The following is a 17,859-nucleotide window of genomic DNA, read 5'->3' on the forward strand; positions in this document are numbered from 1 at the left end:
ATTACCGTTATACGATAATTTAATTGCTGGTAGAAGTGGTACTTAATTACATAACATTTCCATTTAGATAGAGTAAGTAATATTAAATCTACTTATCACTGTAAATCTATGCTATAACACTGAAAGTAGAAAATACATGCAATTATTTTTAGTTGAAGTGTCACTGTGTTTTGGTCACTTTTATTAGTATAAAACTACATTTTATGGATTTTGCATTTGACACTCGACAGTTTATAATTTACCAGTTATATTCTACCATGCCAATGTAAGTGACATTTTTTTGGCGAAATAAAGTTTTCAGGGAGGGACACCACATTCCTTCAAATGTGTAACTATCAAATGTTCTTCTTCAAGGGCAATACACTGTAGTAGACAGTACTAGATTCTGAATTGTGATACAATACATGTAGCGGAATAAATTACACTGGCAAATATTTTGAGAATGTTTTTGTGACTAGCCATTCAAAAACTTTAAATTAGTACTGTTTATTAGGCGTAAAAAATCATTGTCTGGTTCTGATTACATTCAGTTTTAAAATAGTTGGGGTATGTAGATTTTTTAGTTTATTTCATTTTATTTTTGTTTTCATGTGTGAGTGTCTAGTTTTCCATTGTTTTCCAAATGGTCTCTGTGTTGTTTATTTCTTCCTATCAGATATACAGCCATTACAGATTGGAAGAATAGTTTTATATTGTCTTTTTGAGTTGATTTCAGTTTCCACACCCACTACTTCTTGCAAGACTTCACAATTTTTGCGATTTCATTATTATTTTTCTCAAATACGTAAACAAAAGTTTAGGGTCGGTGTGAAAAACTAGGTGGGGGTCGAGTAACCGGAACCAAACACCTTTTTTATTTGGCATTATGGTAACGTGAGATTATAATATACATTGTGGTGCAAACAAAGTAGCATTCACCAAATTCATTCAATGTACTGTGACTGAAGGTTTAACCTCATATTTATGTGCCACTTTGAGCTTGTTTTCATCATGGCTACACGACATTTCTTTCTGTGTAAAGAATATAAACATCCCCCCAACAAATTAAAAAAAAAAATTTTTTAAAGATTAAAAAAATAGTCATGATAATAATTGTAATGGGTACTTTAATACCATATTGTTTTGTTAGGTCCTGCAACCCTAGTAACAATAGACGGAGAAAACTGTAGTTCCTGTATTACATTCAGTGTCTTTGTATAGGTTGTAGAAATGATGTGGGCCGGGGGGTGGGTGGTGGATGGGAGCTGGTAACACACATTGCCTTTGTAACCTTCAATGGGAGCCAGGGCAAAAGGTCTGGAGTGTTCAAAGTCATTGTTCACAATCAAAAAAAGAATTACTGCACCATCACAAAAACAATAATGTTTGTGTTGTACATTTATATTACAGCTAGAGGTGACAGTCCACTACCTGAGCTAAGATCAAGTGATAGAGCTATTGATAAAAGTAAACCATTGCCAACATCTCTACAGAGTGAATTCATACCAGATGATATACTTAAAGCATTGACACAGCTTCCACAACCTGGCCAAGATCTATTACCACCACCTGGAAAAAAGGTGTGCACCACACGTTATCTTTACAGCTATCTTAAAAATTGACAGAAACAAATATTCATGGTGAAAAGATGAAGGCAATAAATACACATTAAGTTATTTTGAGATCAAACCTACAAGTTTTCCATATCTTGATCAAGATTAAAAGAGAGAAAAGATACCTACATCAATATAATTATTGTTTGTTTGTTTTTATTGAGAAATTAGCTAATTAACCCGTCTACAATTTAATTTTACAAATAATTAGTACAACAATGAAAAAACTGGTAATCAAATTCTTGCAATATTTTATTGCAAATGTCTGCAGGTTAACTATTTCATGTTGTCAGTAGCAGTGTGCCCTCTAAGCCAATTTGACATGCCACTGATGCACACAATTTCTAGTGACATGTGATGCACAAAAATTTGGTGTTTTCCTATCTCGTACTATGTAGTGGCTCACAAGAAAAGCCAGTTTTTATCATTTTGATTCACAACAACAAACTTTGGCTATTAATAAAGGGCACACTGGTCAGTAAGGATAATTTCATGAAATTGTTCTATATTCTTCATTTCCATACTTTTAACCAAATATATTATATACATTGTATTATATAAAGTGGTACATGATGTCATAGCAATGCCTTGGTCAGTATATGTAGATTATAAAATCTGCAAAGATACCAATATGATCAAATTATCTGCTACAGATTTAGCATATATAGTAATAGTAACATTGTAAACATGTATAATTATATCATCTCGTTATGTCATGATTGACAGGCTCCTGGACCAAAGGGTACAGCTGCACCAGCCAGTGTATGGAATTTCCCCAACAGGAGGAAAAAATTCCAACATTTGACAGACCAACCTAAATCATTGAGTGGGGCTGGAAGGTAAGTGTTTATCATAATGTGTTGACAATGAACAACTTCTACTACCCTCATTTCTTTAGAGGAGATTAAACCGAGCATACGAAAAATTTCGGGGTGGAGAGGTGGATTTCTTGGTGCATATTATCGGTAAAAGGTACTTTTATCAGTAGTGTTCTACTTACATGTATTTATTTACCATCCTAAACCATCATTTGTAATTTGTAAAATCCATACCTGGTATGTTATCATAACAATCCTGTTACAAACTTAAAATGTCTAGCAAACCCCATCATGCCTTCAATTGTGCTAACAGATACAAAGGTTGTGAGGTTATTTGTAGTTGTGATTTGATGTGACGTGAGCAAAAGGACAGCTCTCCTTCAAGGGTCTTGTTCACCAAGACTAGTTTATTTGTAGTTGTGGTAAAAGCTATCAGTAGTCGGGGTGGACTGTAATGATAGCACTCCTGCAAGGGGTCTTGGTCACCAAGATTTAGTTGCAGTAATACCTACATTGTATTGGTAATCTGGGGTGACTGTAAGGACAGCACTCCTGCATGGGTCTTGTTCATCAAGACTAGATTATTTATATTTATGATAATACCTAATCTGGGGTGACTGTAAGGATAGTATTCCTGCAAAGGTTTTGTTCACCAAGACTAGTTTATTTATGAATACAAACAATGTGACAGATTGTTTACAACAGTGATCGAATCTCATTTATCAAAAGAATGATACCACATTTCCCATAATACACCATACATGTACAAGATGATGGGTTGCAAGCAGTGTGCCCTCTAAGCCAATTGACACACCACTGACACACACAATTTCTAGTGACACACCAAAATTTGGTGTTCCCCTATCTCTTACTATGTGACTATTTTGCTAGAAATGCCACGGAGTGTTTATCATTTTGACTCAAAAGAACAAACTTTTGCCATCATTAGAGGACACACACACGTTGCAAGTCTCCTGTTCTGAGCTCTATTCTAGATATTGACCCTCACTGTTAATACTCAGTTTGTTATCATTGTCAATGACATCACAACCAAAGATGTATCTTGATAGATTAATTACCAATTTCAAGGATTTTCACATTTTTTTTACAGGGACATTTCCTTTCTGTATGATGTAACTCAAGAACCGATCAAACCACTCAAGATAGACCCTAATGACAAGAGTTCTTCCAGAATAGTAGAAAAGTACAAAGAGCATTCTGTGTCAGAGAAAAAGGTAAATATTTTAGATAATTATGGCAGAATGAATGTTCGTAGACCTTGGGTTCATACTTTATAATGACAATTTCTACTCACAGAGTCAAAATATTTCTCGGAAGAGAATCCCAAATTTTTGACAACGTCTCATCAGCATCGCCAGAGGTGTGCTAAAAATTTTGAATGATCTCAACCATACAGCAAGTATAAACTGTTCATTACTAAAAGTAATTTCACAGATATTGTACAATGTATGTCCTTCTAAGTTTTAAAATGTAACTGGTTGCTTAAAGTTCACAACTACATGTGGTCTGTGTAAGATAGGACATTCAAGCCACACTTTCAGCTGCCACTCAGTTTGTGGTTTAGATGCCTGATAGGGCTGAACAACAAAATATATCCTACAGTCTAGTTCACAACTTGATAATTTTCTCCTGTTTTTCTACTATCGAACCTTTCCCTAAAGTTTTTTTTCTTGTTTTTTTTTGTAGGGAATGAGTTTGTCGGATACGCTTATTCCAGAAGAATACCATGTAGTTAAGTCTAAAGGTGTGCAAGGATTAGAATTCCATGATGAGTAAGTATAAATACACACAAATACCAATAACCATAACTCTATGAGTTTTCAATCTACATATTAGTGCAAAAAGTTCTAAGCAAAGTAGCTTTATCCTTAACTGAACAGTGTGAAAATTTACAGAGTAAAATATTTGCTTGACCCCATCTACATGACACTAAAAATCCTACCTGAGGTAGGATTCAGGATAGTTTGAAGCCTGTGTAGATGCACAAATGCGTCCTGCACCTGTCCTGAAACCCTCCTGAATTCGTCCTATGTACTGTCAGGACGGAACACGCGACATTTATGCTGTAACCTTCCTATGTGTAGACACAAACCTATCCTACCTCAGGTTGGACTTGGGACTGCCTCAGGTAGGATGACCAACATGTAGATGGAACTACTGTTACAGTTCTTGTGTCGACCCTGTAATACTTTTAGGTACAGGTCTGTGTCAGCAAAGACAGCATGGGGTTGTAAGAGAGCTGCAGCCATACCCTGGTGGGTCTGTCAACATACATGTAGATGTAGCTATATTGAAGTATACATTGCAGTGGGTACACTATAGGATCACAAGAAACAGACATAAACAAGGGCCACCTTAAAGCTGCATGAAAGTAATGTGAAAACCCCATATCAGCTCTTAAAAGTATCATATGATTTTTATAATCCGTTGTTTTGTGTACATGACATTTTTTTGTAATTTATAGTCAGAAAAGTTAGATTGTCACTTTTATATCTAATGTACATATAACAACTAATTTGTGGTTTTATTTATTTATTTTAATTTTTTTGCAGGAAATTTACAACACAGCTGTCAGACATTGATAAGCACTTGCAGGTCTTTCCATCCATGTAAGTTAAAGTTTGTATCATATGTACAGTTCAAGAATCCCTTAACAATTTAATGTCAAATGTTAGTCTGATATTAACACTGGACTAGCCCAGGAGGCTGGAGTAGGCATTAACTATTCCAGTATCAAACACATGATGTAAAACAGGTGAGCCTAGTGTTAGCACTGAGCTAGCCTAGCATTAACATCAAGTTGAAACCGACATGAACTCTAGTAGTGTGAACACATGGTGGTCCACTGGTGATGTTAGTACCAGCCTAGTTTTTACAATGAGCAAATCTATGTGATGCTAGACTAAGTCCAGTTGGAAAGGGGTCCCATAGCCGTTCATTTTTTGTACATTGCAGTTTGATTGTATGAATCATTTACATGCAAAAAATCATTCAATGACTGAATAGTAAATATTTCTGCCTCTCCAGTTATACATAATATATAGTGTCACCGTGTGAGTACCATTCATGTTGGTTCCTTTCATTATGTGCCATTATATTAGTACCGTAGTGGTGATAAGAATTGTACAGTTCTACAGTTCTACTCAATCTTATGACAGAGATGTGGATATCTGTCTCTGGATAAGGTTTTCCACCCACCTCTTAATTTGTCCATGCCCAAAATACCGGCTATCAGAGAAATTGACAGTGTATGATGTGATCATAAATCATTGGCATGTAGGTTAAATGGCAAGACAGTTTGTATACATAGTTAGAATTATGAGCCTAGGTATACAGGCTACATGTAGATAGGGAAATATGTAAAATCTATGTACCATAACGTACATGTAACGACAGTTTTGATTGGGTACACCAGTAAAAAAAGTCTTGGCACACTGGTACAATCACAATGTCTTACACTTAACAGTGAACAGGGAACACAGGCAATGCACCTGTAAATCTTAATTAGTGGCAAATGGGTATGAAATAGGATACGTTGAAAACTTGTGAACTTTTCATCTACTTAAGTTGTAGTATTTCAGTATAGGGCACAATTGGATGTAAACAGTCACAATTATTTACTCCACTAGTTGGTTTATACTTCACATAAAAGAAAAAAAAACCTCAGCCACAGAATAACTTTTGAAGTACAGATTTATTGTATTCATACATTGTACTATTTTGGTGTGTAATACAGGAAACCAGCCAGTAGGTATGAAGTGGTACAGTTAGTTGGCGTACTTGATGAAATGATGGAGAAAGCAGGTATTGATGATGAAGAACTAGAAGTCAAAGGACCCACACAGGTAAGAGCTCACACATCGCAAAATGTCACACGTCACAAAATGTCACCACATAATTCATAGTTATGAGAAGTATAATTATGTTATATCGCCAATATTTTTCCCCATTCAACCAGAAAATACTCGTGACCTAAGAGTGTGTCACTACTCCTCTCATGTCTCGTAGTGACAAGGCCCCTTACTGAACAAAGAAAGATATTGGGAATAATATCCTAATATATTCTTGGTACATGTAGTTACCAGGTTATCTGTATTTTTGTCAGAGTAATAGGTGATTACTGTCTAGTGTATGGGAATTAATTTCACACGTGGTGTTATCACCTTTCAAGTCCAATGTGATATGATAGTGATACACTGGTGTAAACATGGATTTAAAATGTGTATTATGTATGGTTACACTTTCACCCTCAATCTCAGTTACCACAACATCATGCCCACAGTCGTCACTGTTTGCTGATGTAGTGAAAATTTCTGTGCTAATGGAAAAATCATAAAAATATTTTCCTCTTGTCTGTGAATAACTGCATAACAACCAAAGAGCAAATCAACAAACACAGGTTTTTTTGTTTGTTTTTTGAACTGTCTGTGCCATCATATCAGTAGAGAGAAATTTGAATGCAGAAATAGTCACTTACCTGTTGAGTTTAATAATTGTAAATATTTTACTACTAAACTACAAGTAGCCCAGGACAGTAGCCCAGGCCCTGCTATTACAATTCTACAAGTAAAGTAAAATGTGCTAGATCATTTGAGTAGCTAGTGTATAATATACTGCTTACACATTTATGTAAATATATGCAAATCATATGCTAATATTATGCAATTTTTTTCATCTGATGGAAAACGCTGAACACAATACGATATTGTACATGAATTTTATGAATGAGTAAAACATATAAGTCATACAGTTATTATACATATGAAAAGATAATGATAAAATTGAAATGTAACTTTTGCACCAGTTCTACTTTTACTTTAGGTCTTCATCATTATAATATATACAATTGACATTTTCCAACAAGCTATTAAATGATTTTATTCATTTCTTTACACAGATGCATAATTTACTCCAGCTTATCAAGAAAGAACAGAACATTTATAATATTATATTCCATGAACTGATACGACAGGTAAGAATTTATAACAGTACAGTACAGTACAGTACCGGTTAATATTTCAATAATTATTGATGGCATATGGTAAATATTTTGATAATTCTAATTCATCTCCAAATGTGAATAGTCACAAGAACCTGACAGCGTATATACTTTTGAAAACTAAAAATGTTGGCAAAGAGATGAGAAAAACTGGATTCAACAAATACACACTCATCTCATTTTTTCAAACTCAACAATTTACAAAACCATTGAAGGAGGGCTTTCGGTCTCTGTTGTTTGAAAATCTTGTACTATATGTCACATGTTTATAGAAATCACAAATATGCAATTTAAATGACAATATATCCTGTGTTTAATCTTTGTGTCTCTATTATTCTTGTTTGTACAGGTCAGTGTAGAATGTTGTGAAAGAGGAGCACTACTTGCCAAACTGAGAGAAAGATACAGTAGATTACTGAATAAAGTACCAAGACAGGTCAAAAGGTATTCTTACGTAATTTAATACATAAATGTACACCACACTTTATTACCATGGTAACCCCCCACCCCACCATCCAAACCAAACCTCCCAAACACCAAAGACAGGTGAACAATGCTACGTGACTTTTCCTTTACTATTGCCCTCACCCCACCCAATCTTCCGTCCACTCATCACTCAAGTTGCACTATTAGGATGTCCTTAATTACTTCATGAAACACTACATTTTTATCCCTAAGAATGCCAACATTCTGTCCCTATCACCACCCTATTGCCATCTCTTACAAGTGATCATATGTGTTTTGTGGAAAAAATTCACTGAGACAAAAAACCAAGTACTCCATTCTCAACATGTCACCAAGTTTTTATCCAAACTTTAGCCTGGATAACGGATACCAGAATTGTTAATGTTGTATTTGTTTACGTTGCTGCTTGAAAAAGCTAAACGCATGCATTGTTGTTGTTGTTGTTGTTGTTGTTGTTGTTGTTGTTGTTGTTGTTGTTGAGTAAATGAATAAACTTTTCTTTTCTGATTTGTAGTCTACACCAGGAGGTAATGGCACAGAGAGCATTGGATAGACGACTTACTGAAGAATTACTGAGATTCAAAACAAATATATCCGATCTAACAAGGTGAGATTTTTTATGTATGAACATAACACAGTGCGCATACTTGGAAGGATATGAGTTACTTTGAAACCATACAATGTCATACACCATGTGACTATATAACCTCCCTAAGACCTGTCATTTTTCACTAAGCCCACAAGCCAAAAGAAAATCCATTCAAACATATATGGAAAAAATGAATGTGAAAATCCATTTTTGTTCTTCTGAGTTACCCACAGTGTGGAAGGTATAATATTTTTTGGTTAACGTTTTGAAACAGTGGCTGAGACATAGAAGGGGATCTAGAAAGTCAATAGTTGTGTTGGGATACTGCCATCATGGTAATTTATAATCTGCATAGCACGGCATACTAAGGGTTACCACTCATATCAAATATCATCTTTGACAATTTCAATTTATCAAAATATTCCATTGTAATCCAGTATTTTGATTAATACAATTTCTGTCTCTTATAAATTTCAGCGAACTGTCTAATGTCCGAGAACATGATAAAATAGTTACAAGGCAAGCACAGCAGGCACAGGAAGATGTAAGTTTTCAAATCTTATTGTGTTATTTTGCTGACTGAAAAGTAAATCATCTGGTTAAATGCATTTATAACTTTGCATAACTTTACATCTCTTTCTAACAGCATGCTTAGTTAGCCTGTATGGTCAGATTATTGTCGTTGTTTCTGTGTAGTACTCTGCAATTCAGTTGTTGTTACTGGCTTGTAACTATACACTAAATCTTGATGCTGCCAGACTTTGTTCTATCAATTCTTGAAGGTGTTGATAGTTACTAGACCGTAATATGCCCTTTAGGTCTCTGACACAACAATTTCGAGTGACGTACCATATTTTGATCTTACTCCCGATCCATTGCTACATGTATGTGGTCACTTACAAGACCACTGATTATGTATCATTTTGACCAACATCAATAATGTATGTCTTGCATTTAATAGAAGGAACACTGCTAGACTGAAATACTCATTTGTGTACACTTGTTTATTCATTTATGTTTAGCATATATTTACAGGAGCACCAGTAAAGGTGAATCTATCACTGTAGCTAGTTACTACATACATATACAATTTTTATAGGCAGGCTATTTCTTATAACACCTAGTGGAAATAAGTGTTTCCTTAGGTTGAGCCTGAGGCTTGTATAATAGTATTATTGTTTACTGTAGCCTCTTAGTCCACTTGGTGAAATGCAATCTGATTTAAGTTGGTACAAAAATGGTACAAACATGATCACAAACAATTCTCTGATTTTCATTTACAGTTAAAATCAGCACTGAGAGAGTCAGAGAAGAATGCTAGGTGAGTTGTTATTTAGATTAATGATATATCACAAGTTTTATTGGGTTCGAAAGCTGAAAATTCATGCAATGAGTTAAATTTAATATACAAATTGACAAATATTTACAAAAAAACTTTAAAAAAACCCAGACATTTTTCGTATAAAATAGAATGCATGTAGGGAAGAGGTACTAATGTTATTTTATCAGCTACATTTATGAAACATTTAACCATTATTTTGTCTAATGGTGGATGTCCTGAGCAAACATGCTCTGTCCAAAAATGACTTCAAAATGAATAACCCAAATATGACGAATAGAAAATTATTATATGTTGTAGCATCATTATTTTCATTCTGTGTTTCAGTCTTTTAGCTGAGTATCATGAATTGTATGAGTTGCAGAGAAAACGTTTAGAACACCAAGTCAGCAGTCTGAAGGAAGAAAGAGAACTGTGGAGTCATGCCTCATATAGTCTGGCACTCAAGGTAACATTTTAGTATTCACAATTGTATATTGTATATGTTACAGCTAAAATGATGAAGGCTTGGTATTTTACTCATGGGACATTGTGTTTTTGACACAAAGATAGACATATTTCAACTCTAGACTAACAATAACAGAGACACAAGAAACACAGCAGGACCCTTTACCCAATCACATTGAACACTGATAAGCATTGCTATTCTTTCATGGTGCAGTAAAAACAGGCTTCTAATGAAAACAATACACATGGACTTGATGTTTTGAATTGCTTCAATTGTTTATTTTCTAACTGATAATCAACATTTCAACTTGACTACTTCTACATCACCACTATGCACAGCACTTATTTAATTGTTTCTGCAGCTTTTGCATTAGAAGTTGTCTGTCCAAGGGTGTGTATTAAGTGTCATGTTATATGAGTGAAACACCAAACCAACATTGTAGCTGTAAATGTCATGTTATATGAGTGAAACTCCAAGCCGACATCATTTTAGCTGTAATGTCATGTTATATGAGTGAAACTAAACCAACATCATTTTAGCTGTAAATGTCATGTTATATGAGTGAAACACCAAGCCAACATCATTTTAGTTGTAAATGTCATGTTATATGAGTGAAACACCAAGCCAACATCATTGTAGCTGTAAATGTCATGTTTTATGAGTGAAACACCAAGCCAACATCGTTTTAGCTGTAACGAGAGGTCATTTCATCCATAAGTCGTACAGTAACAAGTTGAAATCATGATTGCAATGGATTGTTAATTTTTGGACGCGAACCCAAAAATCAATTTTTTGGTATGTATTGTACCATATTGTATGTAATTATAAATCCTACTCAAATATGTTTACCCAAAGTTGATTGAGTACTGTTCAGGATGTACAATATTGTAAAGTAAGTCATTATAAAGAGTTTTAAAAACCATTCCAGTTTCAGCTAGTGCAGATGTAATAAATAAATGCTGTTTTCTATCATTAGGTGACAGATGCAAACAGTTTATCAACCGCCAGGAGACTCCACGTAAATGAGAAAGCATGGCATAAGTTGGCAACTCATTTCACCATAGTACTTAGTGACAAAGACACAGAAGAAATGTCTACTCTCCAAGGTTTTGTTGAGAAATTCCGTGACCTGATTGCCGAATTTTATCAACATTTGAAAGATAGCGACCAAACATCTAGAGATAGGTTGATACAAGTCAGAATGGGTATTGAAAGATGGTCTGAAGAGTTTGCTCAGAACATTGTGTAAGTGTCAACTTTTTTCAAGTTTTGAAATTTTCATATAACTGTTACCCCAACCCCCCCCCCCCCCCCCACTCCAAATTATACCTTATATTGATCACACTAAAAAAGACACAGGTTGTAATTTCACTGTTCATTATGGTTTCTTTTGTTGCAAATTGATATGCCTACATTGTAAATTTTATACAGGGCCTCACTTACCGACAGTGCCATTTTAATTACAATGAGGTCGTTTATTTTGGGGAACTGTCAGATATAGATTTTATCACTAAAATATCTGTTTCATTACCTAAGGGTTTACATTACACACAATATTACTCTCACAAAATTATTAAGAGAAAAAAAGTCCATAAAGAATTAATTTTTTCAAATGAGGAAATGAAAAGTCAGGGAATGAAAATTAGTTTTACACAATGTTATAACAAGTAATGTCTAATTTTCCTCTGTGAAAATGAGTCTGAAGTACTTATTACCTTGAGTGAGAATACCATGGCTATTCAGTTTTCACCTATTGCGTATTCATTTCTGCTGACTCCCATGATGCAATGTGACCCACAGCAAAGGTCAACAAATGAGGCACAAGTTCAACTTGACGATTCTCTGAAATCACACGTAATGTAGGTGTTGTAAAATCATAAAATGGCTGTCTACAACCCAAAGTTTACGACATTATTTCCTGATTGAAGTGGTGTCCCCTTCCATATTGATACATTTCATGTTACTAATACATTCATTTCAGATGGAAAACGCAAAATATGGCAAAGCAGGAAATAAGGATTGCTTTATCACAACGCACATGTCACACGTTATGTTTTCCAATTATTTTTTATTTTTTTATTTTATTTTTTTATTTTGCAGTATAATTTATTGTTGACTGTTTATTTTAGCAGTTCTTCATGTCTGCTTGTACAGCTGATAACAGCTGTGAAGTAGAATTTAAAAAGTTCCATTTTATTTTGATCCGTTGGCTTTCAGGGAAGATCTACAGACAAAGACTGTTGTAGAGTCCGATGCTGTCACTGAAGAAGGGGCAAAATCACAAACTCTAAAATCGTTGATGTCTTCTGGGTCAGTTTACGTGTGAAGCTGAAAGCTTGTGGTCATCACTCATTCCCATGTCATTCAACAAAAAAAACCCACACTTCTTTCCCTACCCTTCCTATAACACCATCAACTGTTTGTAATTTCATTAAATACTTTCCTTTCTTTTCATTCAATTCTACAACAAAAAATTCCAATTCACACTGTGTGTGTGTAATAACAGGAGAGACCCAGTCCTGATTTGCTTTCTTACAATAATTATAGCAAATTGTTGAAAATGTTTTGACTAAAATTGCACTCTAAAGAGTCAACCACAAGAAAATTGAGCCTAACCCCTGCACCCCCACCCCACCCCACCCCACCCCACCCCCCAACATCACTCGGCACAAAGCATTTGAGTGAGAAAAAACATTCCATCAGAAAAGATAGATTTGATCAGAAATATGAAATACTGACCATGTGACAGTCACATGATATACATGACTACTTTGCTTGTGATTTTAAGCAACTATGCGACATGGCAGGAATGAAGTGTGCAAGGCTTTTTAGCTTTGTGGTCTTGAGCAACCATGTGACAGTCACATGACAACATGAGACAAAGCTCTTTAGCTTTGTGGCTCTAAGCAACCATGTGACAGTCAGTGACAACGATATACAAGGCTCCTTAGCTTTGCGATCATAAACATCATGAAGAACTGCTTTGCATGTGTTATTGTTATAATTCATTTTCATGTATTATTGCTTTACATTTTATTTTACCCACACAAGCTCTCCTAAGGAGCCCAGCCACTCCCAAACTCCAGACACTCTCAGTACTTCCTATAGGCATTCTTCAATGAGGTGAGACGGTCAGTGTGTGACCGGTACCAATGCACCATGCGTGTCGTACTGTTATGTACCGTATCACCAAAGTCTTGGATGTTGTCTGTCAGAACAGAAAGTTGATAAACATGCACTCTAACATCCCATGCTACCAAGCAACCGTTGCGGCTTGCTTGTCCATAACCCTTCCCTACCTACACATACAGTGAAATTTAGTATGATCCATAAAAAGTGCTCCATTGCAGTGGACCATTTCATTTCACTGACAGGGGTGGAAGGGTTATAAAGTGTGTGCTGAATTCTGCAAGCGGATAGCTCCCATACTAACACCTCAAACATATTAACATGAAGTAAATTGGCTGAGATAATAAATAATTCTAATGAAAATTATAGAGTGAGATTTAATTTATCAAAATTCTAATCTAGTAACCACGGTGATGGATATGTGATTACTTATCTTTGTAATAATTAATAACCCTTGGAGAATGTTTTGTTAAAATTCTGGTAATGTTATTATCTAACGGTGTGTGTTTTTGTTTTTGTGTATGGCCTGCACTGAGTTTCTCGTGTGTGTTAAGGTTGCAATTGTTTGGTACATTTCCACACTGATCATTATTTTCAAGGTTGCCAAAATCATAAAACAGTTCAGTTTTTCAACTTGAATAAATGAAGTCATATTAGAAATTTGAAAACATATCTATTCAGTCTCAAAATCAGTAAATATTGACAAAATGAGATTTTTGTAAATTTTCAATCAAATTAAATACAAATCATGAATTTTTTTTTTCATTTTCATAATTTATATCGTAAAATCCATTTTCCGAGCAATTCATAGTTTCAAGCCCTGAAAATAATATATTTGACCAGTATTGTGCATGACTCTTTATTTCGATTTCACCATTTTATTTTCCATTGCATTAAAAGCATGATCATTTTCCTGTATCATGGCAGCTCATTCAGACAGATAAGCATGAATGCTTCACTTTTTTTCTTTTTAAAAAAATCATTAAAATATCCTTTTCCTTCATCTTACAACATCACTTGCATTTAGTATGACTTTTTCTGTCCCCCCCCCAAAAAAAAAAAAAAAATGATATCATTTCCTGCATCATTCAATTTTGCATGAATTGTTTGTAAAATAAATTGATAATTCAAATGCATGTATTACTTGTATCACAAAAGTGCAAACCCCAACAAAACCCGACTACCCAACTTATCATTCCCAGATAAACTTTCGAAAGAAAATAAAAGTTATAACCTTGGAAATGAACTTGATAATGCTTTCCCCAAGTGCAAATCAATTAACCAAATCTGCATGAAAAGATTTCCACCCTACTGGGAAAAATTAACTAACATCAATTTTCAAAAATTACTCAAATTTCATTCCAAAAAATCTGCATGCTGGGGTAAAATAATTCTACTAACCAAAAAATGTATACATCATGCTAAACATGCAACGGTTTCAGTTCTGATGAAGTGATCCCCAGGGGTATGAGGGCGCTATTTCATATTTCAAATTTTTTTTACACCACTGATTTTTCCCCACAGTGGACATGAACCAAACTACACAGTCAGACCACCAGAACGAGAAGTTGTTGAGAAACTATATGAAGACATTAGATTTTGGGAAGAGGTAAGGATAATGAAAGAAAATTTACAAAAATATGTAGAATATGTAAATATATGTAGCTAGGACGAGAAGAAATCTTAGAATAATGACTTTGTTATAGGTAAAGTGAGCAGATTACTATTAAGATTAATATTATATTAAGTTTGTACTCTTAAGATTATTAAGATTATATTAAGTTTGTACTCGTAGGAAGTACAAAGGAAGTAAATGAAACCGTGGCATAGTCATAACTACCACATTTATTGCATGGAAATAAGCACCTAGGAGTCATGAATATGCATTGCGAATCTAATTAATATTCATGTCTGCTAAGACCCATGATGCAATGGTGCACCACTAGCTGAAAGAACACTAGAAGTGAATCAGAGTTTCAATTTGTTGTTTTGGGCAATTAAGTGAAATTTATGTGATGTGAAATCATGGAGTGACTCTCCAGTACTGATGAAAATACCTTTATATTTCCTGGAGTTTCGTTCCCATTTGATATTATTCATTGCTATCATATATGTATGCAAAGTGATATGAAAGTCATACTGTAGAGGCACACTCTGAGCTCGCTATCAAGACAAACTCAACTTTTCAAAACTCCAAGTTGGGATTGACTATCCAAGGGCATTGCTCAAGTTCATGATTACATAGTGAAATGTACCCAACAAATATTTTCTTTTACAAAATCACAATAACTCACATGTGTCGGATTTCAAAGTTGTTTTCCTCTTCTTTAATTTCAACAGACAATAAACAAAGAAGTAGAAAAATTTGGTGGTGATGTTTTATTGAGTTTTGAGGAAAGCATGTACCAAATCCATAAACAAATGGAAGGCTGGACTGAGACAGCTTTGAAAATATTTAGTAGACATTTAGCTGATGATGGAACTGAGTTTCCTGCCCATGAAAAGATGCTAGCGATGAACAAGGTAAGGTTTTGTTACAGTGATTGGTGATTGGGAGGTGGGTGGACGGGTAGGTGGTGCTGACAATGATGGTGGTGACAACAATGATGATGATGATGATGATGATGACAATGTTGACGTCGACGATGATGACAATAACAATGACTACGATGATAAAACAATAATGAGGGTGATGATTATGTTAACAATGATTGTAACGATAATGATGTTCATATTGGTGGTGTTTGATTATGATGACAATGACAATGATGATAAAAGTCATGAAAGTTGAATTATTACAAGTTGTATAGATAGTGGTCATATTTGTATATCATATGTTCATCTCATTCTCAATGTTTTTATGCCCTGTCAATCATCCATCAAAATCAAGATCCATTATTCAGACATAATGTACCACTGCCAAGGTCATTTTATCATTATCAAGGTCAAACTACCACTGCCAATGTCATACTATCACTATCAAGTTCAAATTACCAGTGAGAAGATCAAACTACCACTGTCAAGGTCAAACTACCACTGTCAAGGTCAAACTACCACTGCCAATGTCATACTACCACTGCCAATGTCATACTACCACTGTCAATGTCATTGCTATATTCCTATCACCACTAGATCAAATTCAAGTACCATCACCATCACATAGACGCTATAGTAGAGTGCATGATTACTATTGTTTTACTTAGTAATTACCTAAGCCCTCCCCCCAAAAAAATGTATCGCAGTAACAAAAAAATTGCTTCTTTGGTTTTTGATAATCTTTTATTTTTGAATCCCAGGTTTAAATACCTTAGTAAATTGTTCACACTTGATATACTGTACGTATACTGAAAAAAAAAATGAAATACAGGAATTGTAATAATTACATTTGACATGAAATTCACTTTCGTCTTTTATTTGTTTTGCATGCATAGCACACAGAGGTAAAAGTGTTGGAAAAATTAGTATATGTTGATTGATATTCTCTTTGTTCAAACTGCTGTGTTTCTAATAGTTTTTAATTAATTCATTTTAATCAATACTTACGTCTGAAAATATCACATGTTTTGTACTTTTACAGTTTACTGTTTGAATTTTAAACCTTTTTAATTAAAAATAATTTGATATCTTTCTTCTTCAATTTAATAACTTCACTCATAACTATCAACTAAAGATCTTTCTTTGCTCTTCTAAACTTTAATTTCTTTTTTTTTAGTTTGAACTAAAAGTCTTTGAACTGATTTTTTTTTTTTAAACTTGAAGTATTAACACCTAACAGATATTGATTTAAAATGTGTGTGTTAATATTTTTCAAATCATGCCAATTTATCATTCTGTATCATTAACCATAATGCATATCAATTTTTTCCTCTACACACCATCTCATTCCTCCATACAGGATGTAAAGCAGGTAACATTGCTGATAAAATTCAATGCTTTGCTGTGACATTTCCCTTCCGTTTCATTTCCCTACGTTCACTTTTTATTTGTTTGCATGCCTAGAACTTTGTAGTGAATGGTGCCCTCTCTCAGCATGGCTACTTCACTAGTTTTTTTTCAGTGATTAATGCCGTCTAGCAGGATGGGTAATTCACTAGAATTTTTTCAGTGATTAGCACCCTCTAGCTGGATGGGAACTTCACTAGACCTTTTCAGTGAATGGCACCCTCTATCCTGTGAATAGGGGGCGCTGTTTATTAGAAAGATGTATGAAAGCAGTCATCAAGTTTCACAATACTTTTGTTTTAATGACACACCACATTCCATCGCATTATGATAATCATATTCCATGAACCTCATCTAAACACCAGTCTGAGAGTTAGTCCCCACCCCCACCCCCAACTCCAACCCAAAAAGAATATTTGAAATATAGAATATGATTTTAAAAAGTAGTTTGGCTTCAAGAACAAATCATACATTCATCCATTCCATCACACTCTATCATTGCAATGATTTCATCTAA

General features: G+C 34.5%; 1 protein-coding gene across 4 annotated transcripts in view; it reads left to right on the forward strand.

Moving 5' to 3' along the window:
- Positions 1-17,859, forward strand: part of LOC144441006 (axonemal dynein light chain domain-containing protein 1-like) — a 30,404-nt gene that overhangs the window by 826 nt on the left and 11,719 nt on the right. The window contains exons 3-18 of one of the 4 annotated variants that reach the window (XM_078130511.1): positions 1,390-1,559; positions 2,319-2,431; positions 3,522-3,645; positions 4,118-4,203; positions 4,984-5,040; positions 6,168-6,276; positions 7,329-7,403; positions 7,780-7,874; positions 8,410-8,502; positions 8,962-9,028; positions 9,768-9,805; positions 10,151-10,271; positions 11,248-11,516; positions 12,489-12,581; positions 14,925-15,009; positions 15,741-15,923. In XM_078130511.1, coding sequence (XP_077986637.1) covers positions 1,390-1,559; positions 2,319-2,431; positions 3,522-3,645; positions 4,118-4,203; positions 4,984-5,040; positions 6,168-6,276; positions 7,329-7,403; positions 7,780-7,874; positions 8,410-8,502; positions 8,962-9,028; positions 9,768-9,805; positions 10,151-10,271; positions 11,248-11,516; positions 12,489-12,581; positions 14,925-15,009; positions 15,741-15,923 — 1,778 coding nt within the window. Of the gene's footprint in view, positions 1-1,389; positions 1,560-2,318; positions 2,432-3,521; positions 3,646-4,117; positions 4,204-4,983; positions 5,041-6,167; positions 6,277-7,328; positions 7,404-7,779; positions 7,875-8,409; positions 8,503-8,961; positions 9,029-9,767; positions 9,806-10,150; positions 10,272-11,247; positions 11,517-12,488; positions 12,582-13,322; positions 13,395-14,924; positions 15,010-15,740; positions 15,924-17,859 lie in introns of all 4 variants that reach the window. The other 3 variants (XM_078130512.1, XM_078130513.1, XM_078130514.1) reach the window with 3 other exon arrangements.

Source organism: Glandiceps talaboti, chromosome 10, assembly GCF_964340395.1.
Source record: "Glandiceps talaboti chromosome 10, keGlaTala1.1, whole genome shotgun sequence".
Classification (NCBI taxonomy): domain Eukaryota; kingdom Metazoa; phylum Hemichordata; class Enteropneusta; family Spengelidae; genus Glandiceps; species Glandiceps talaboti.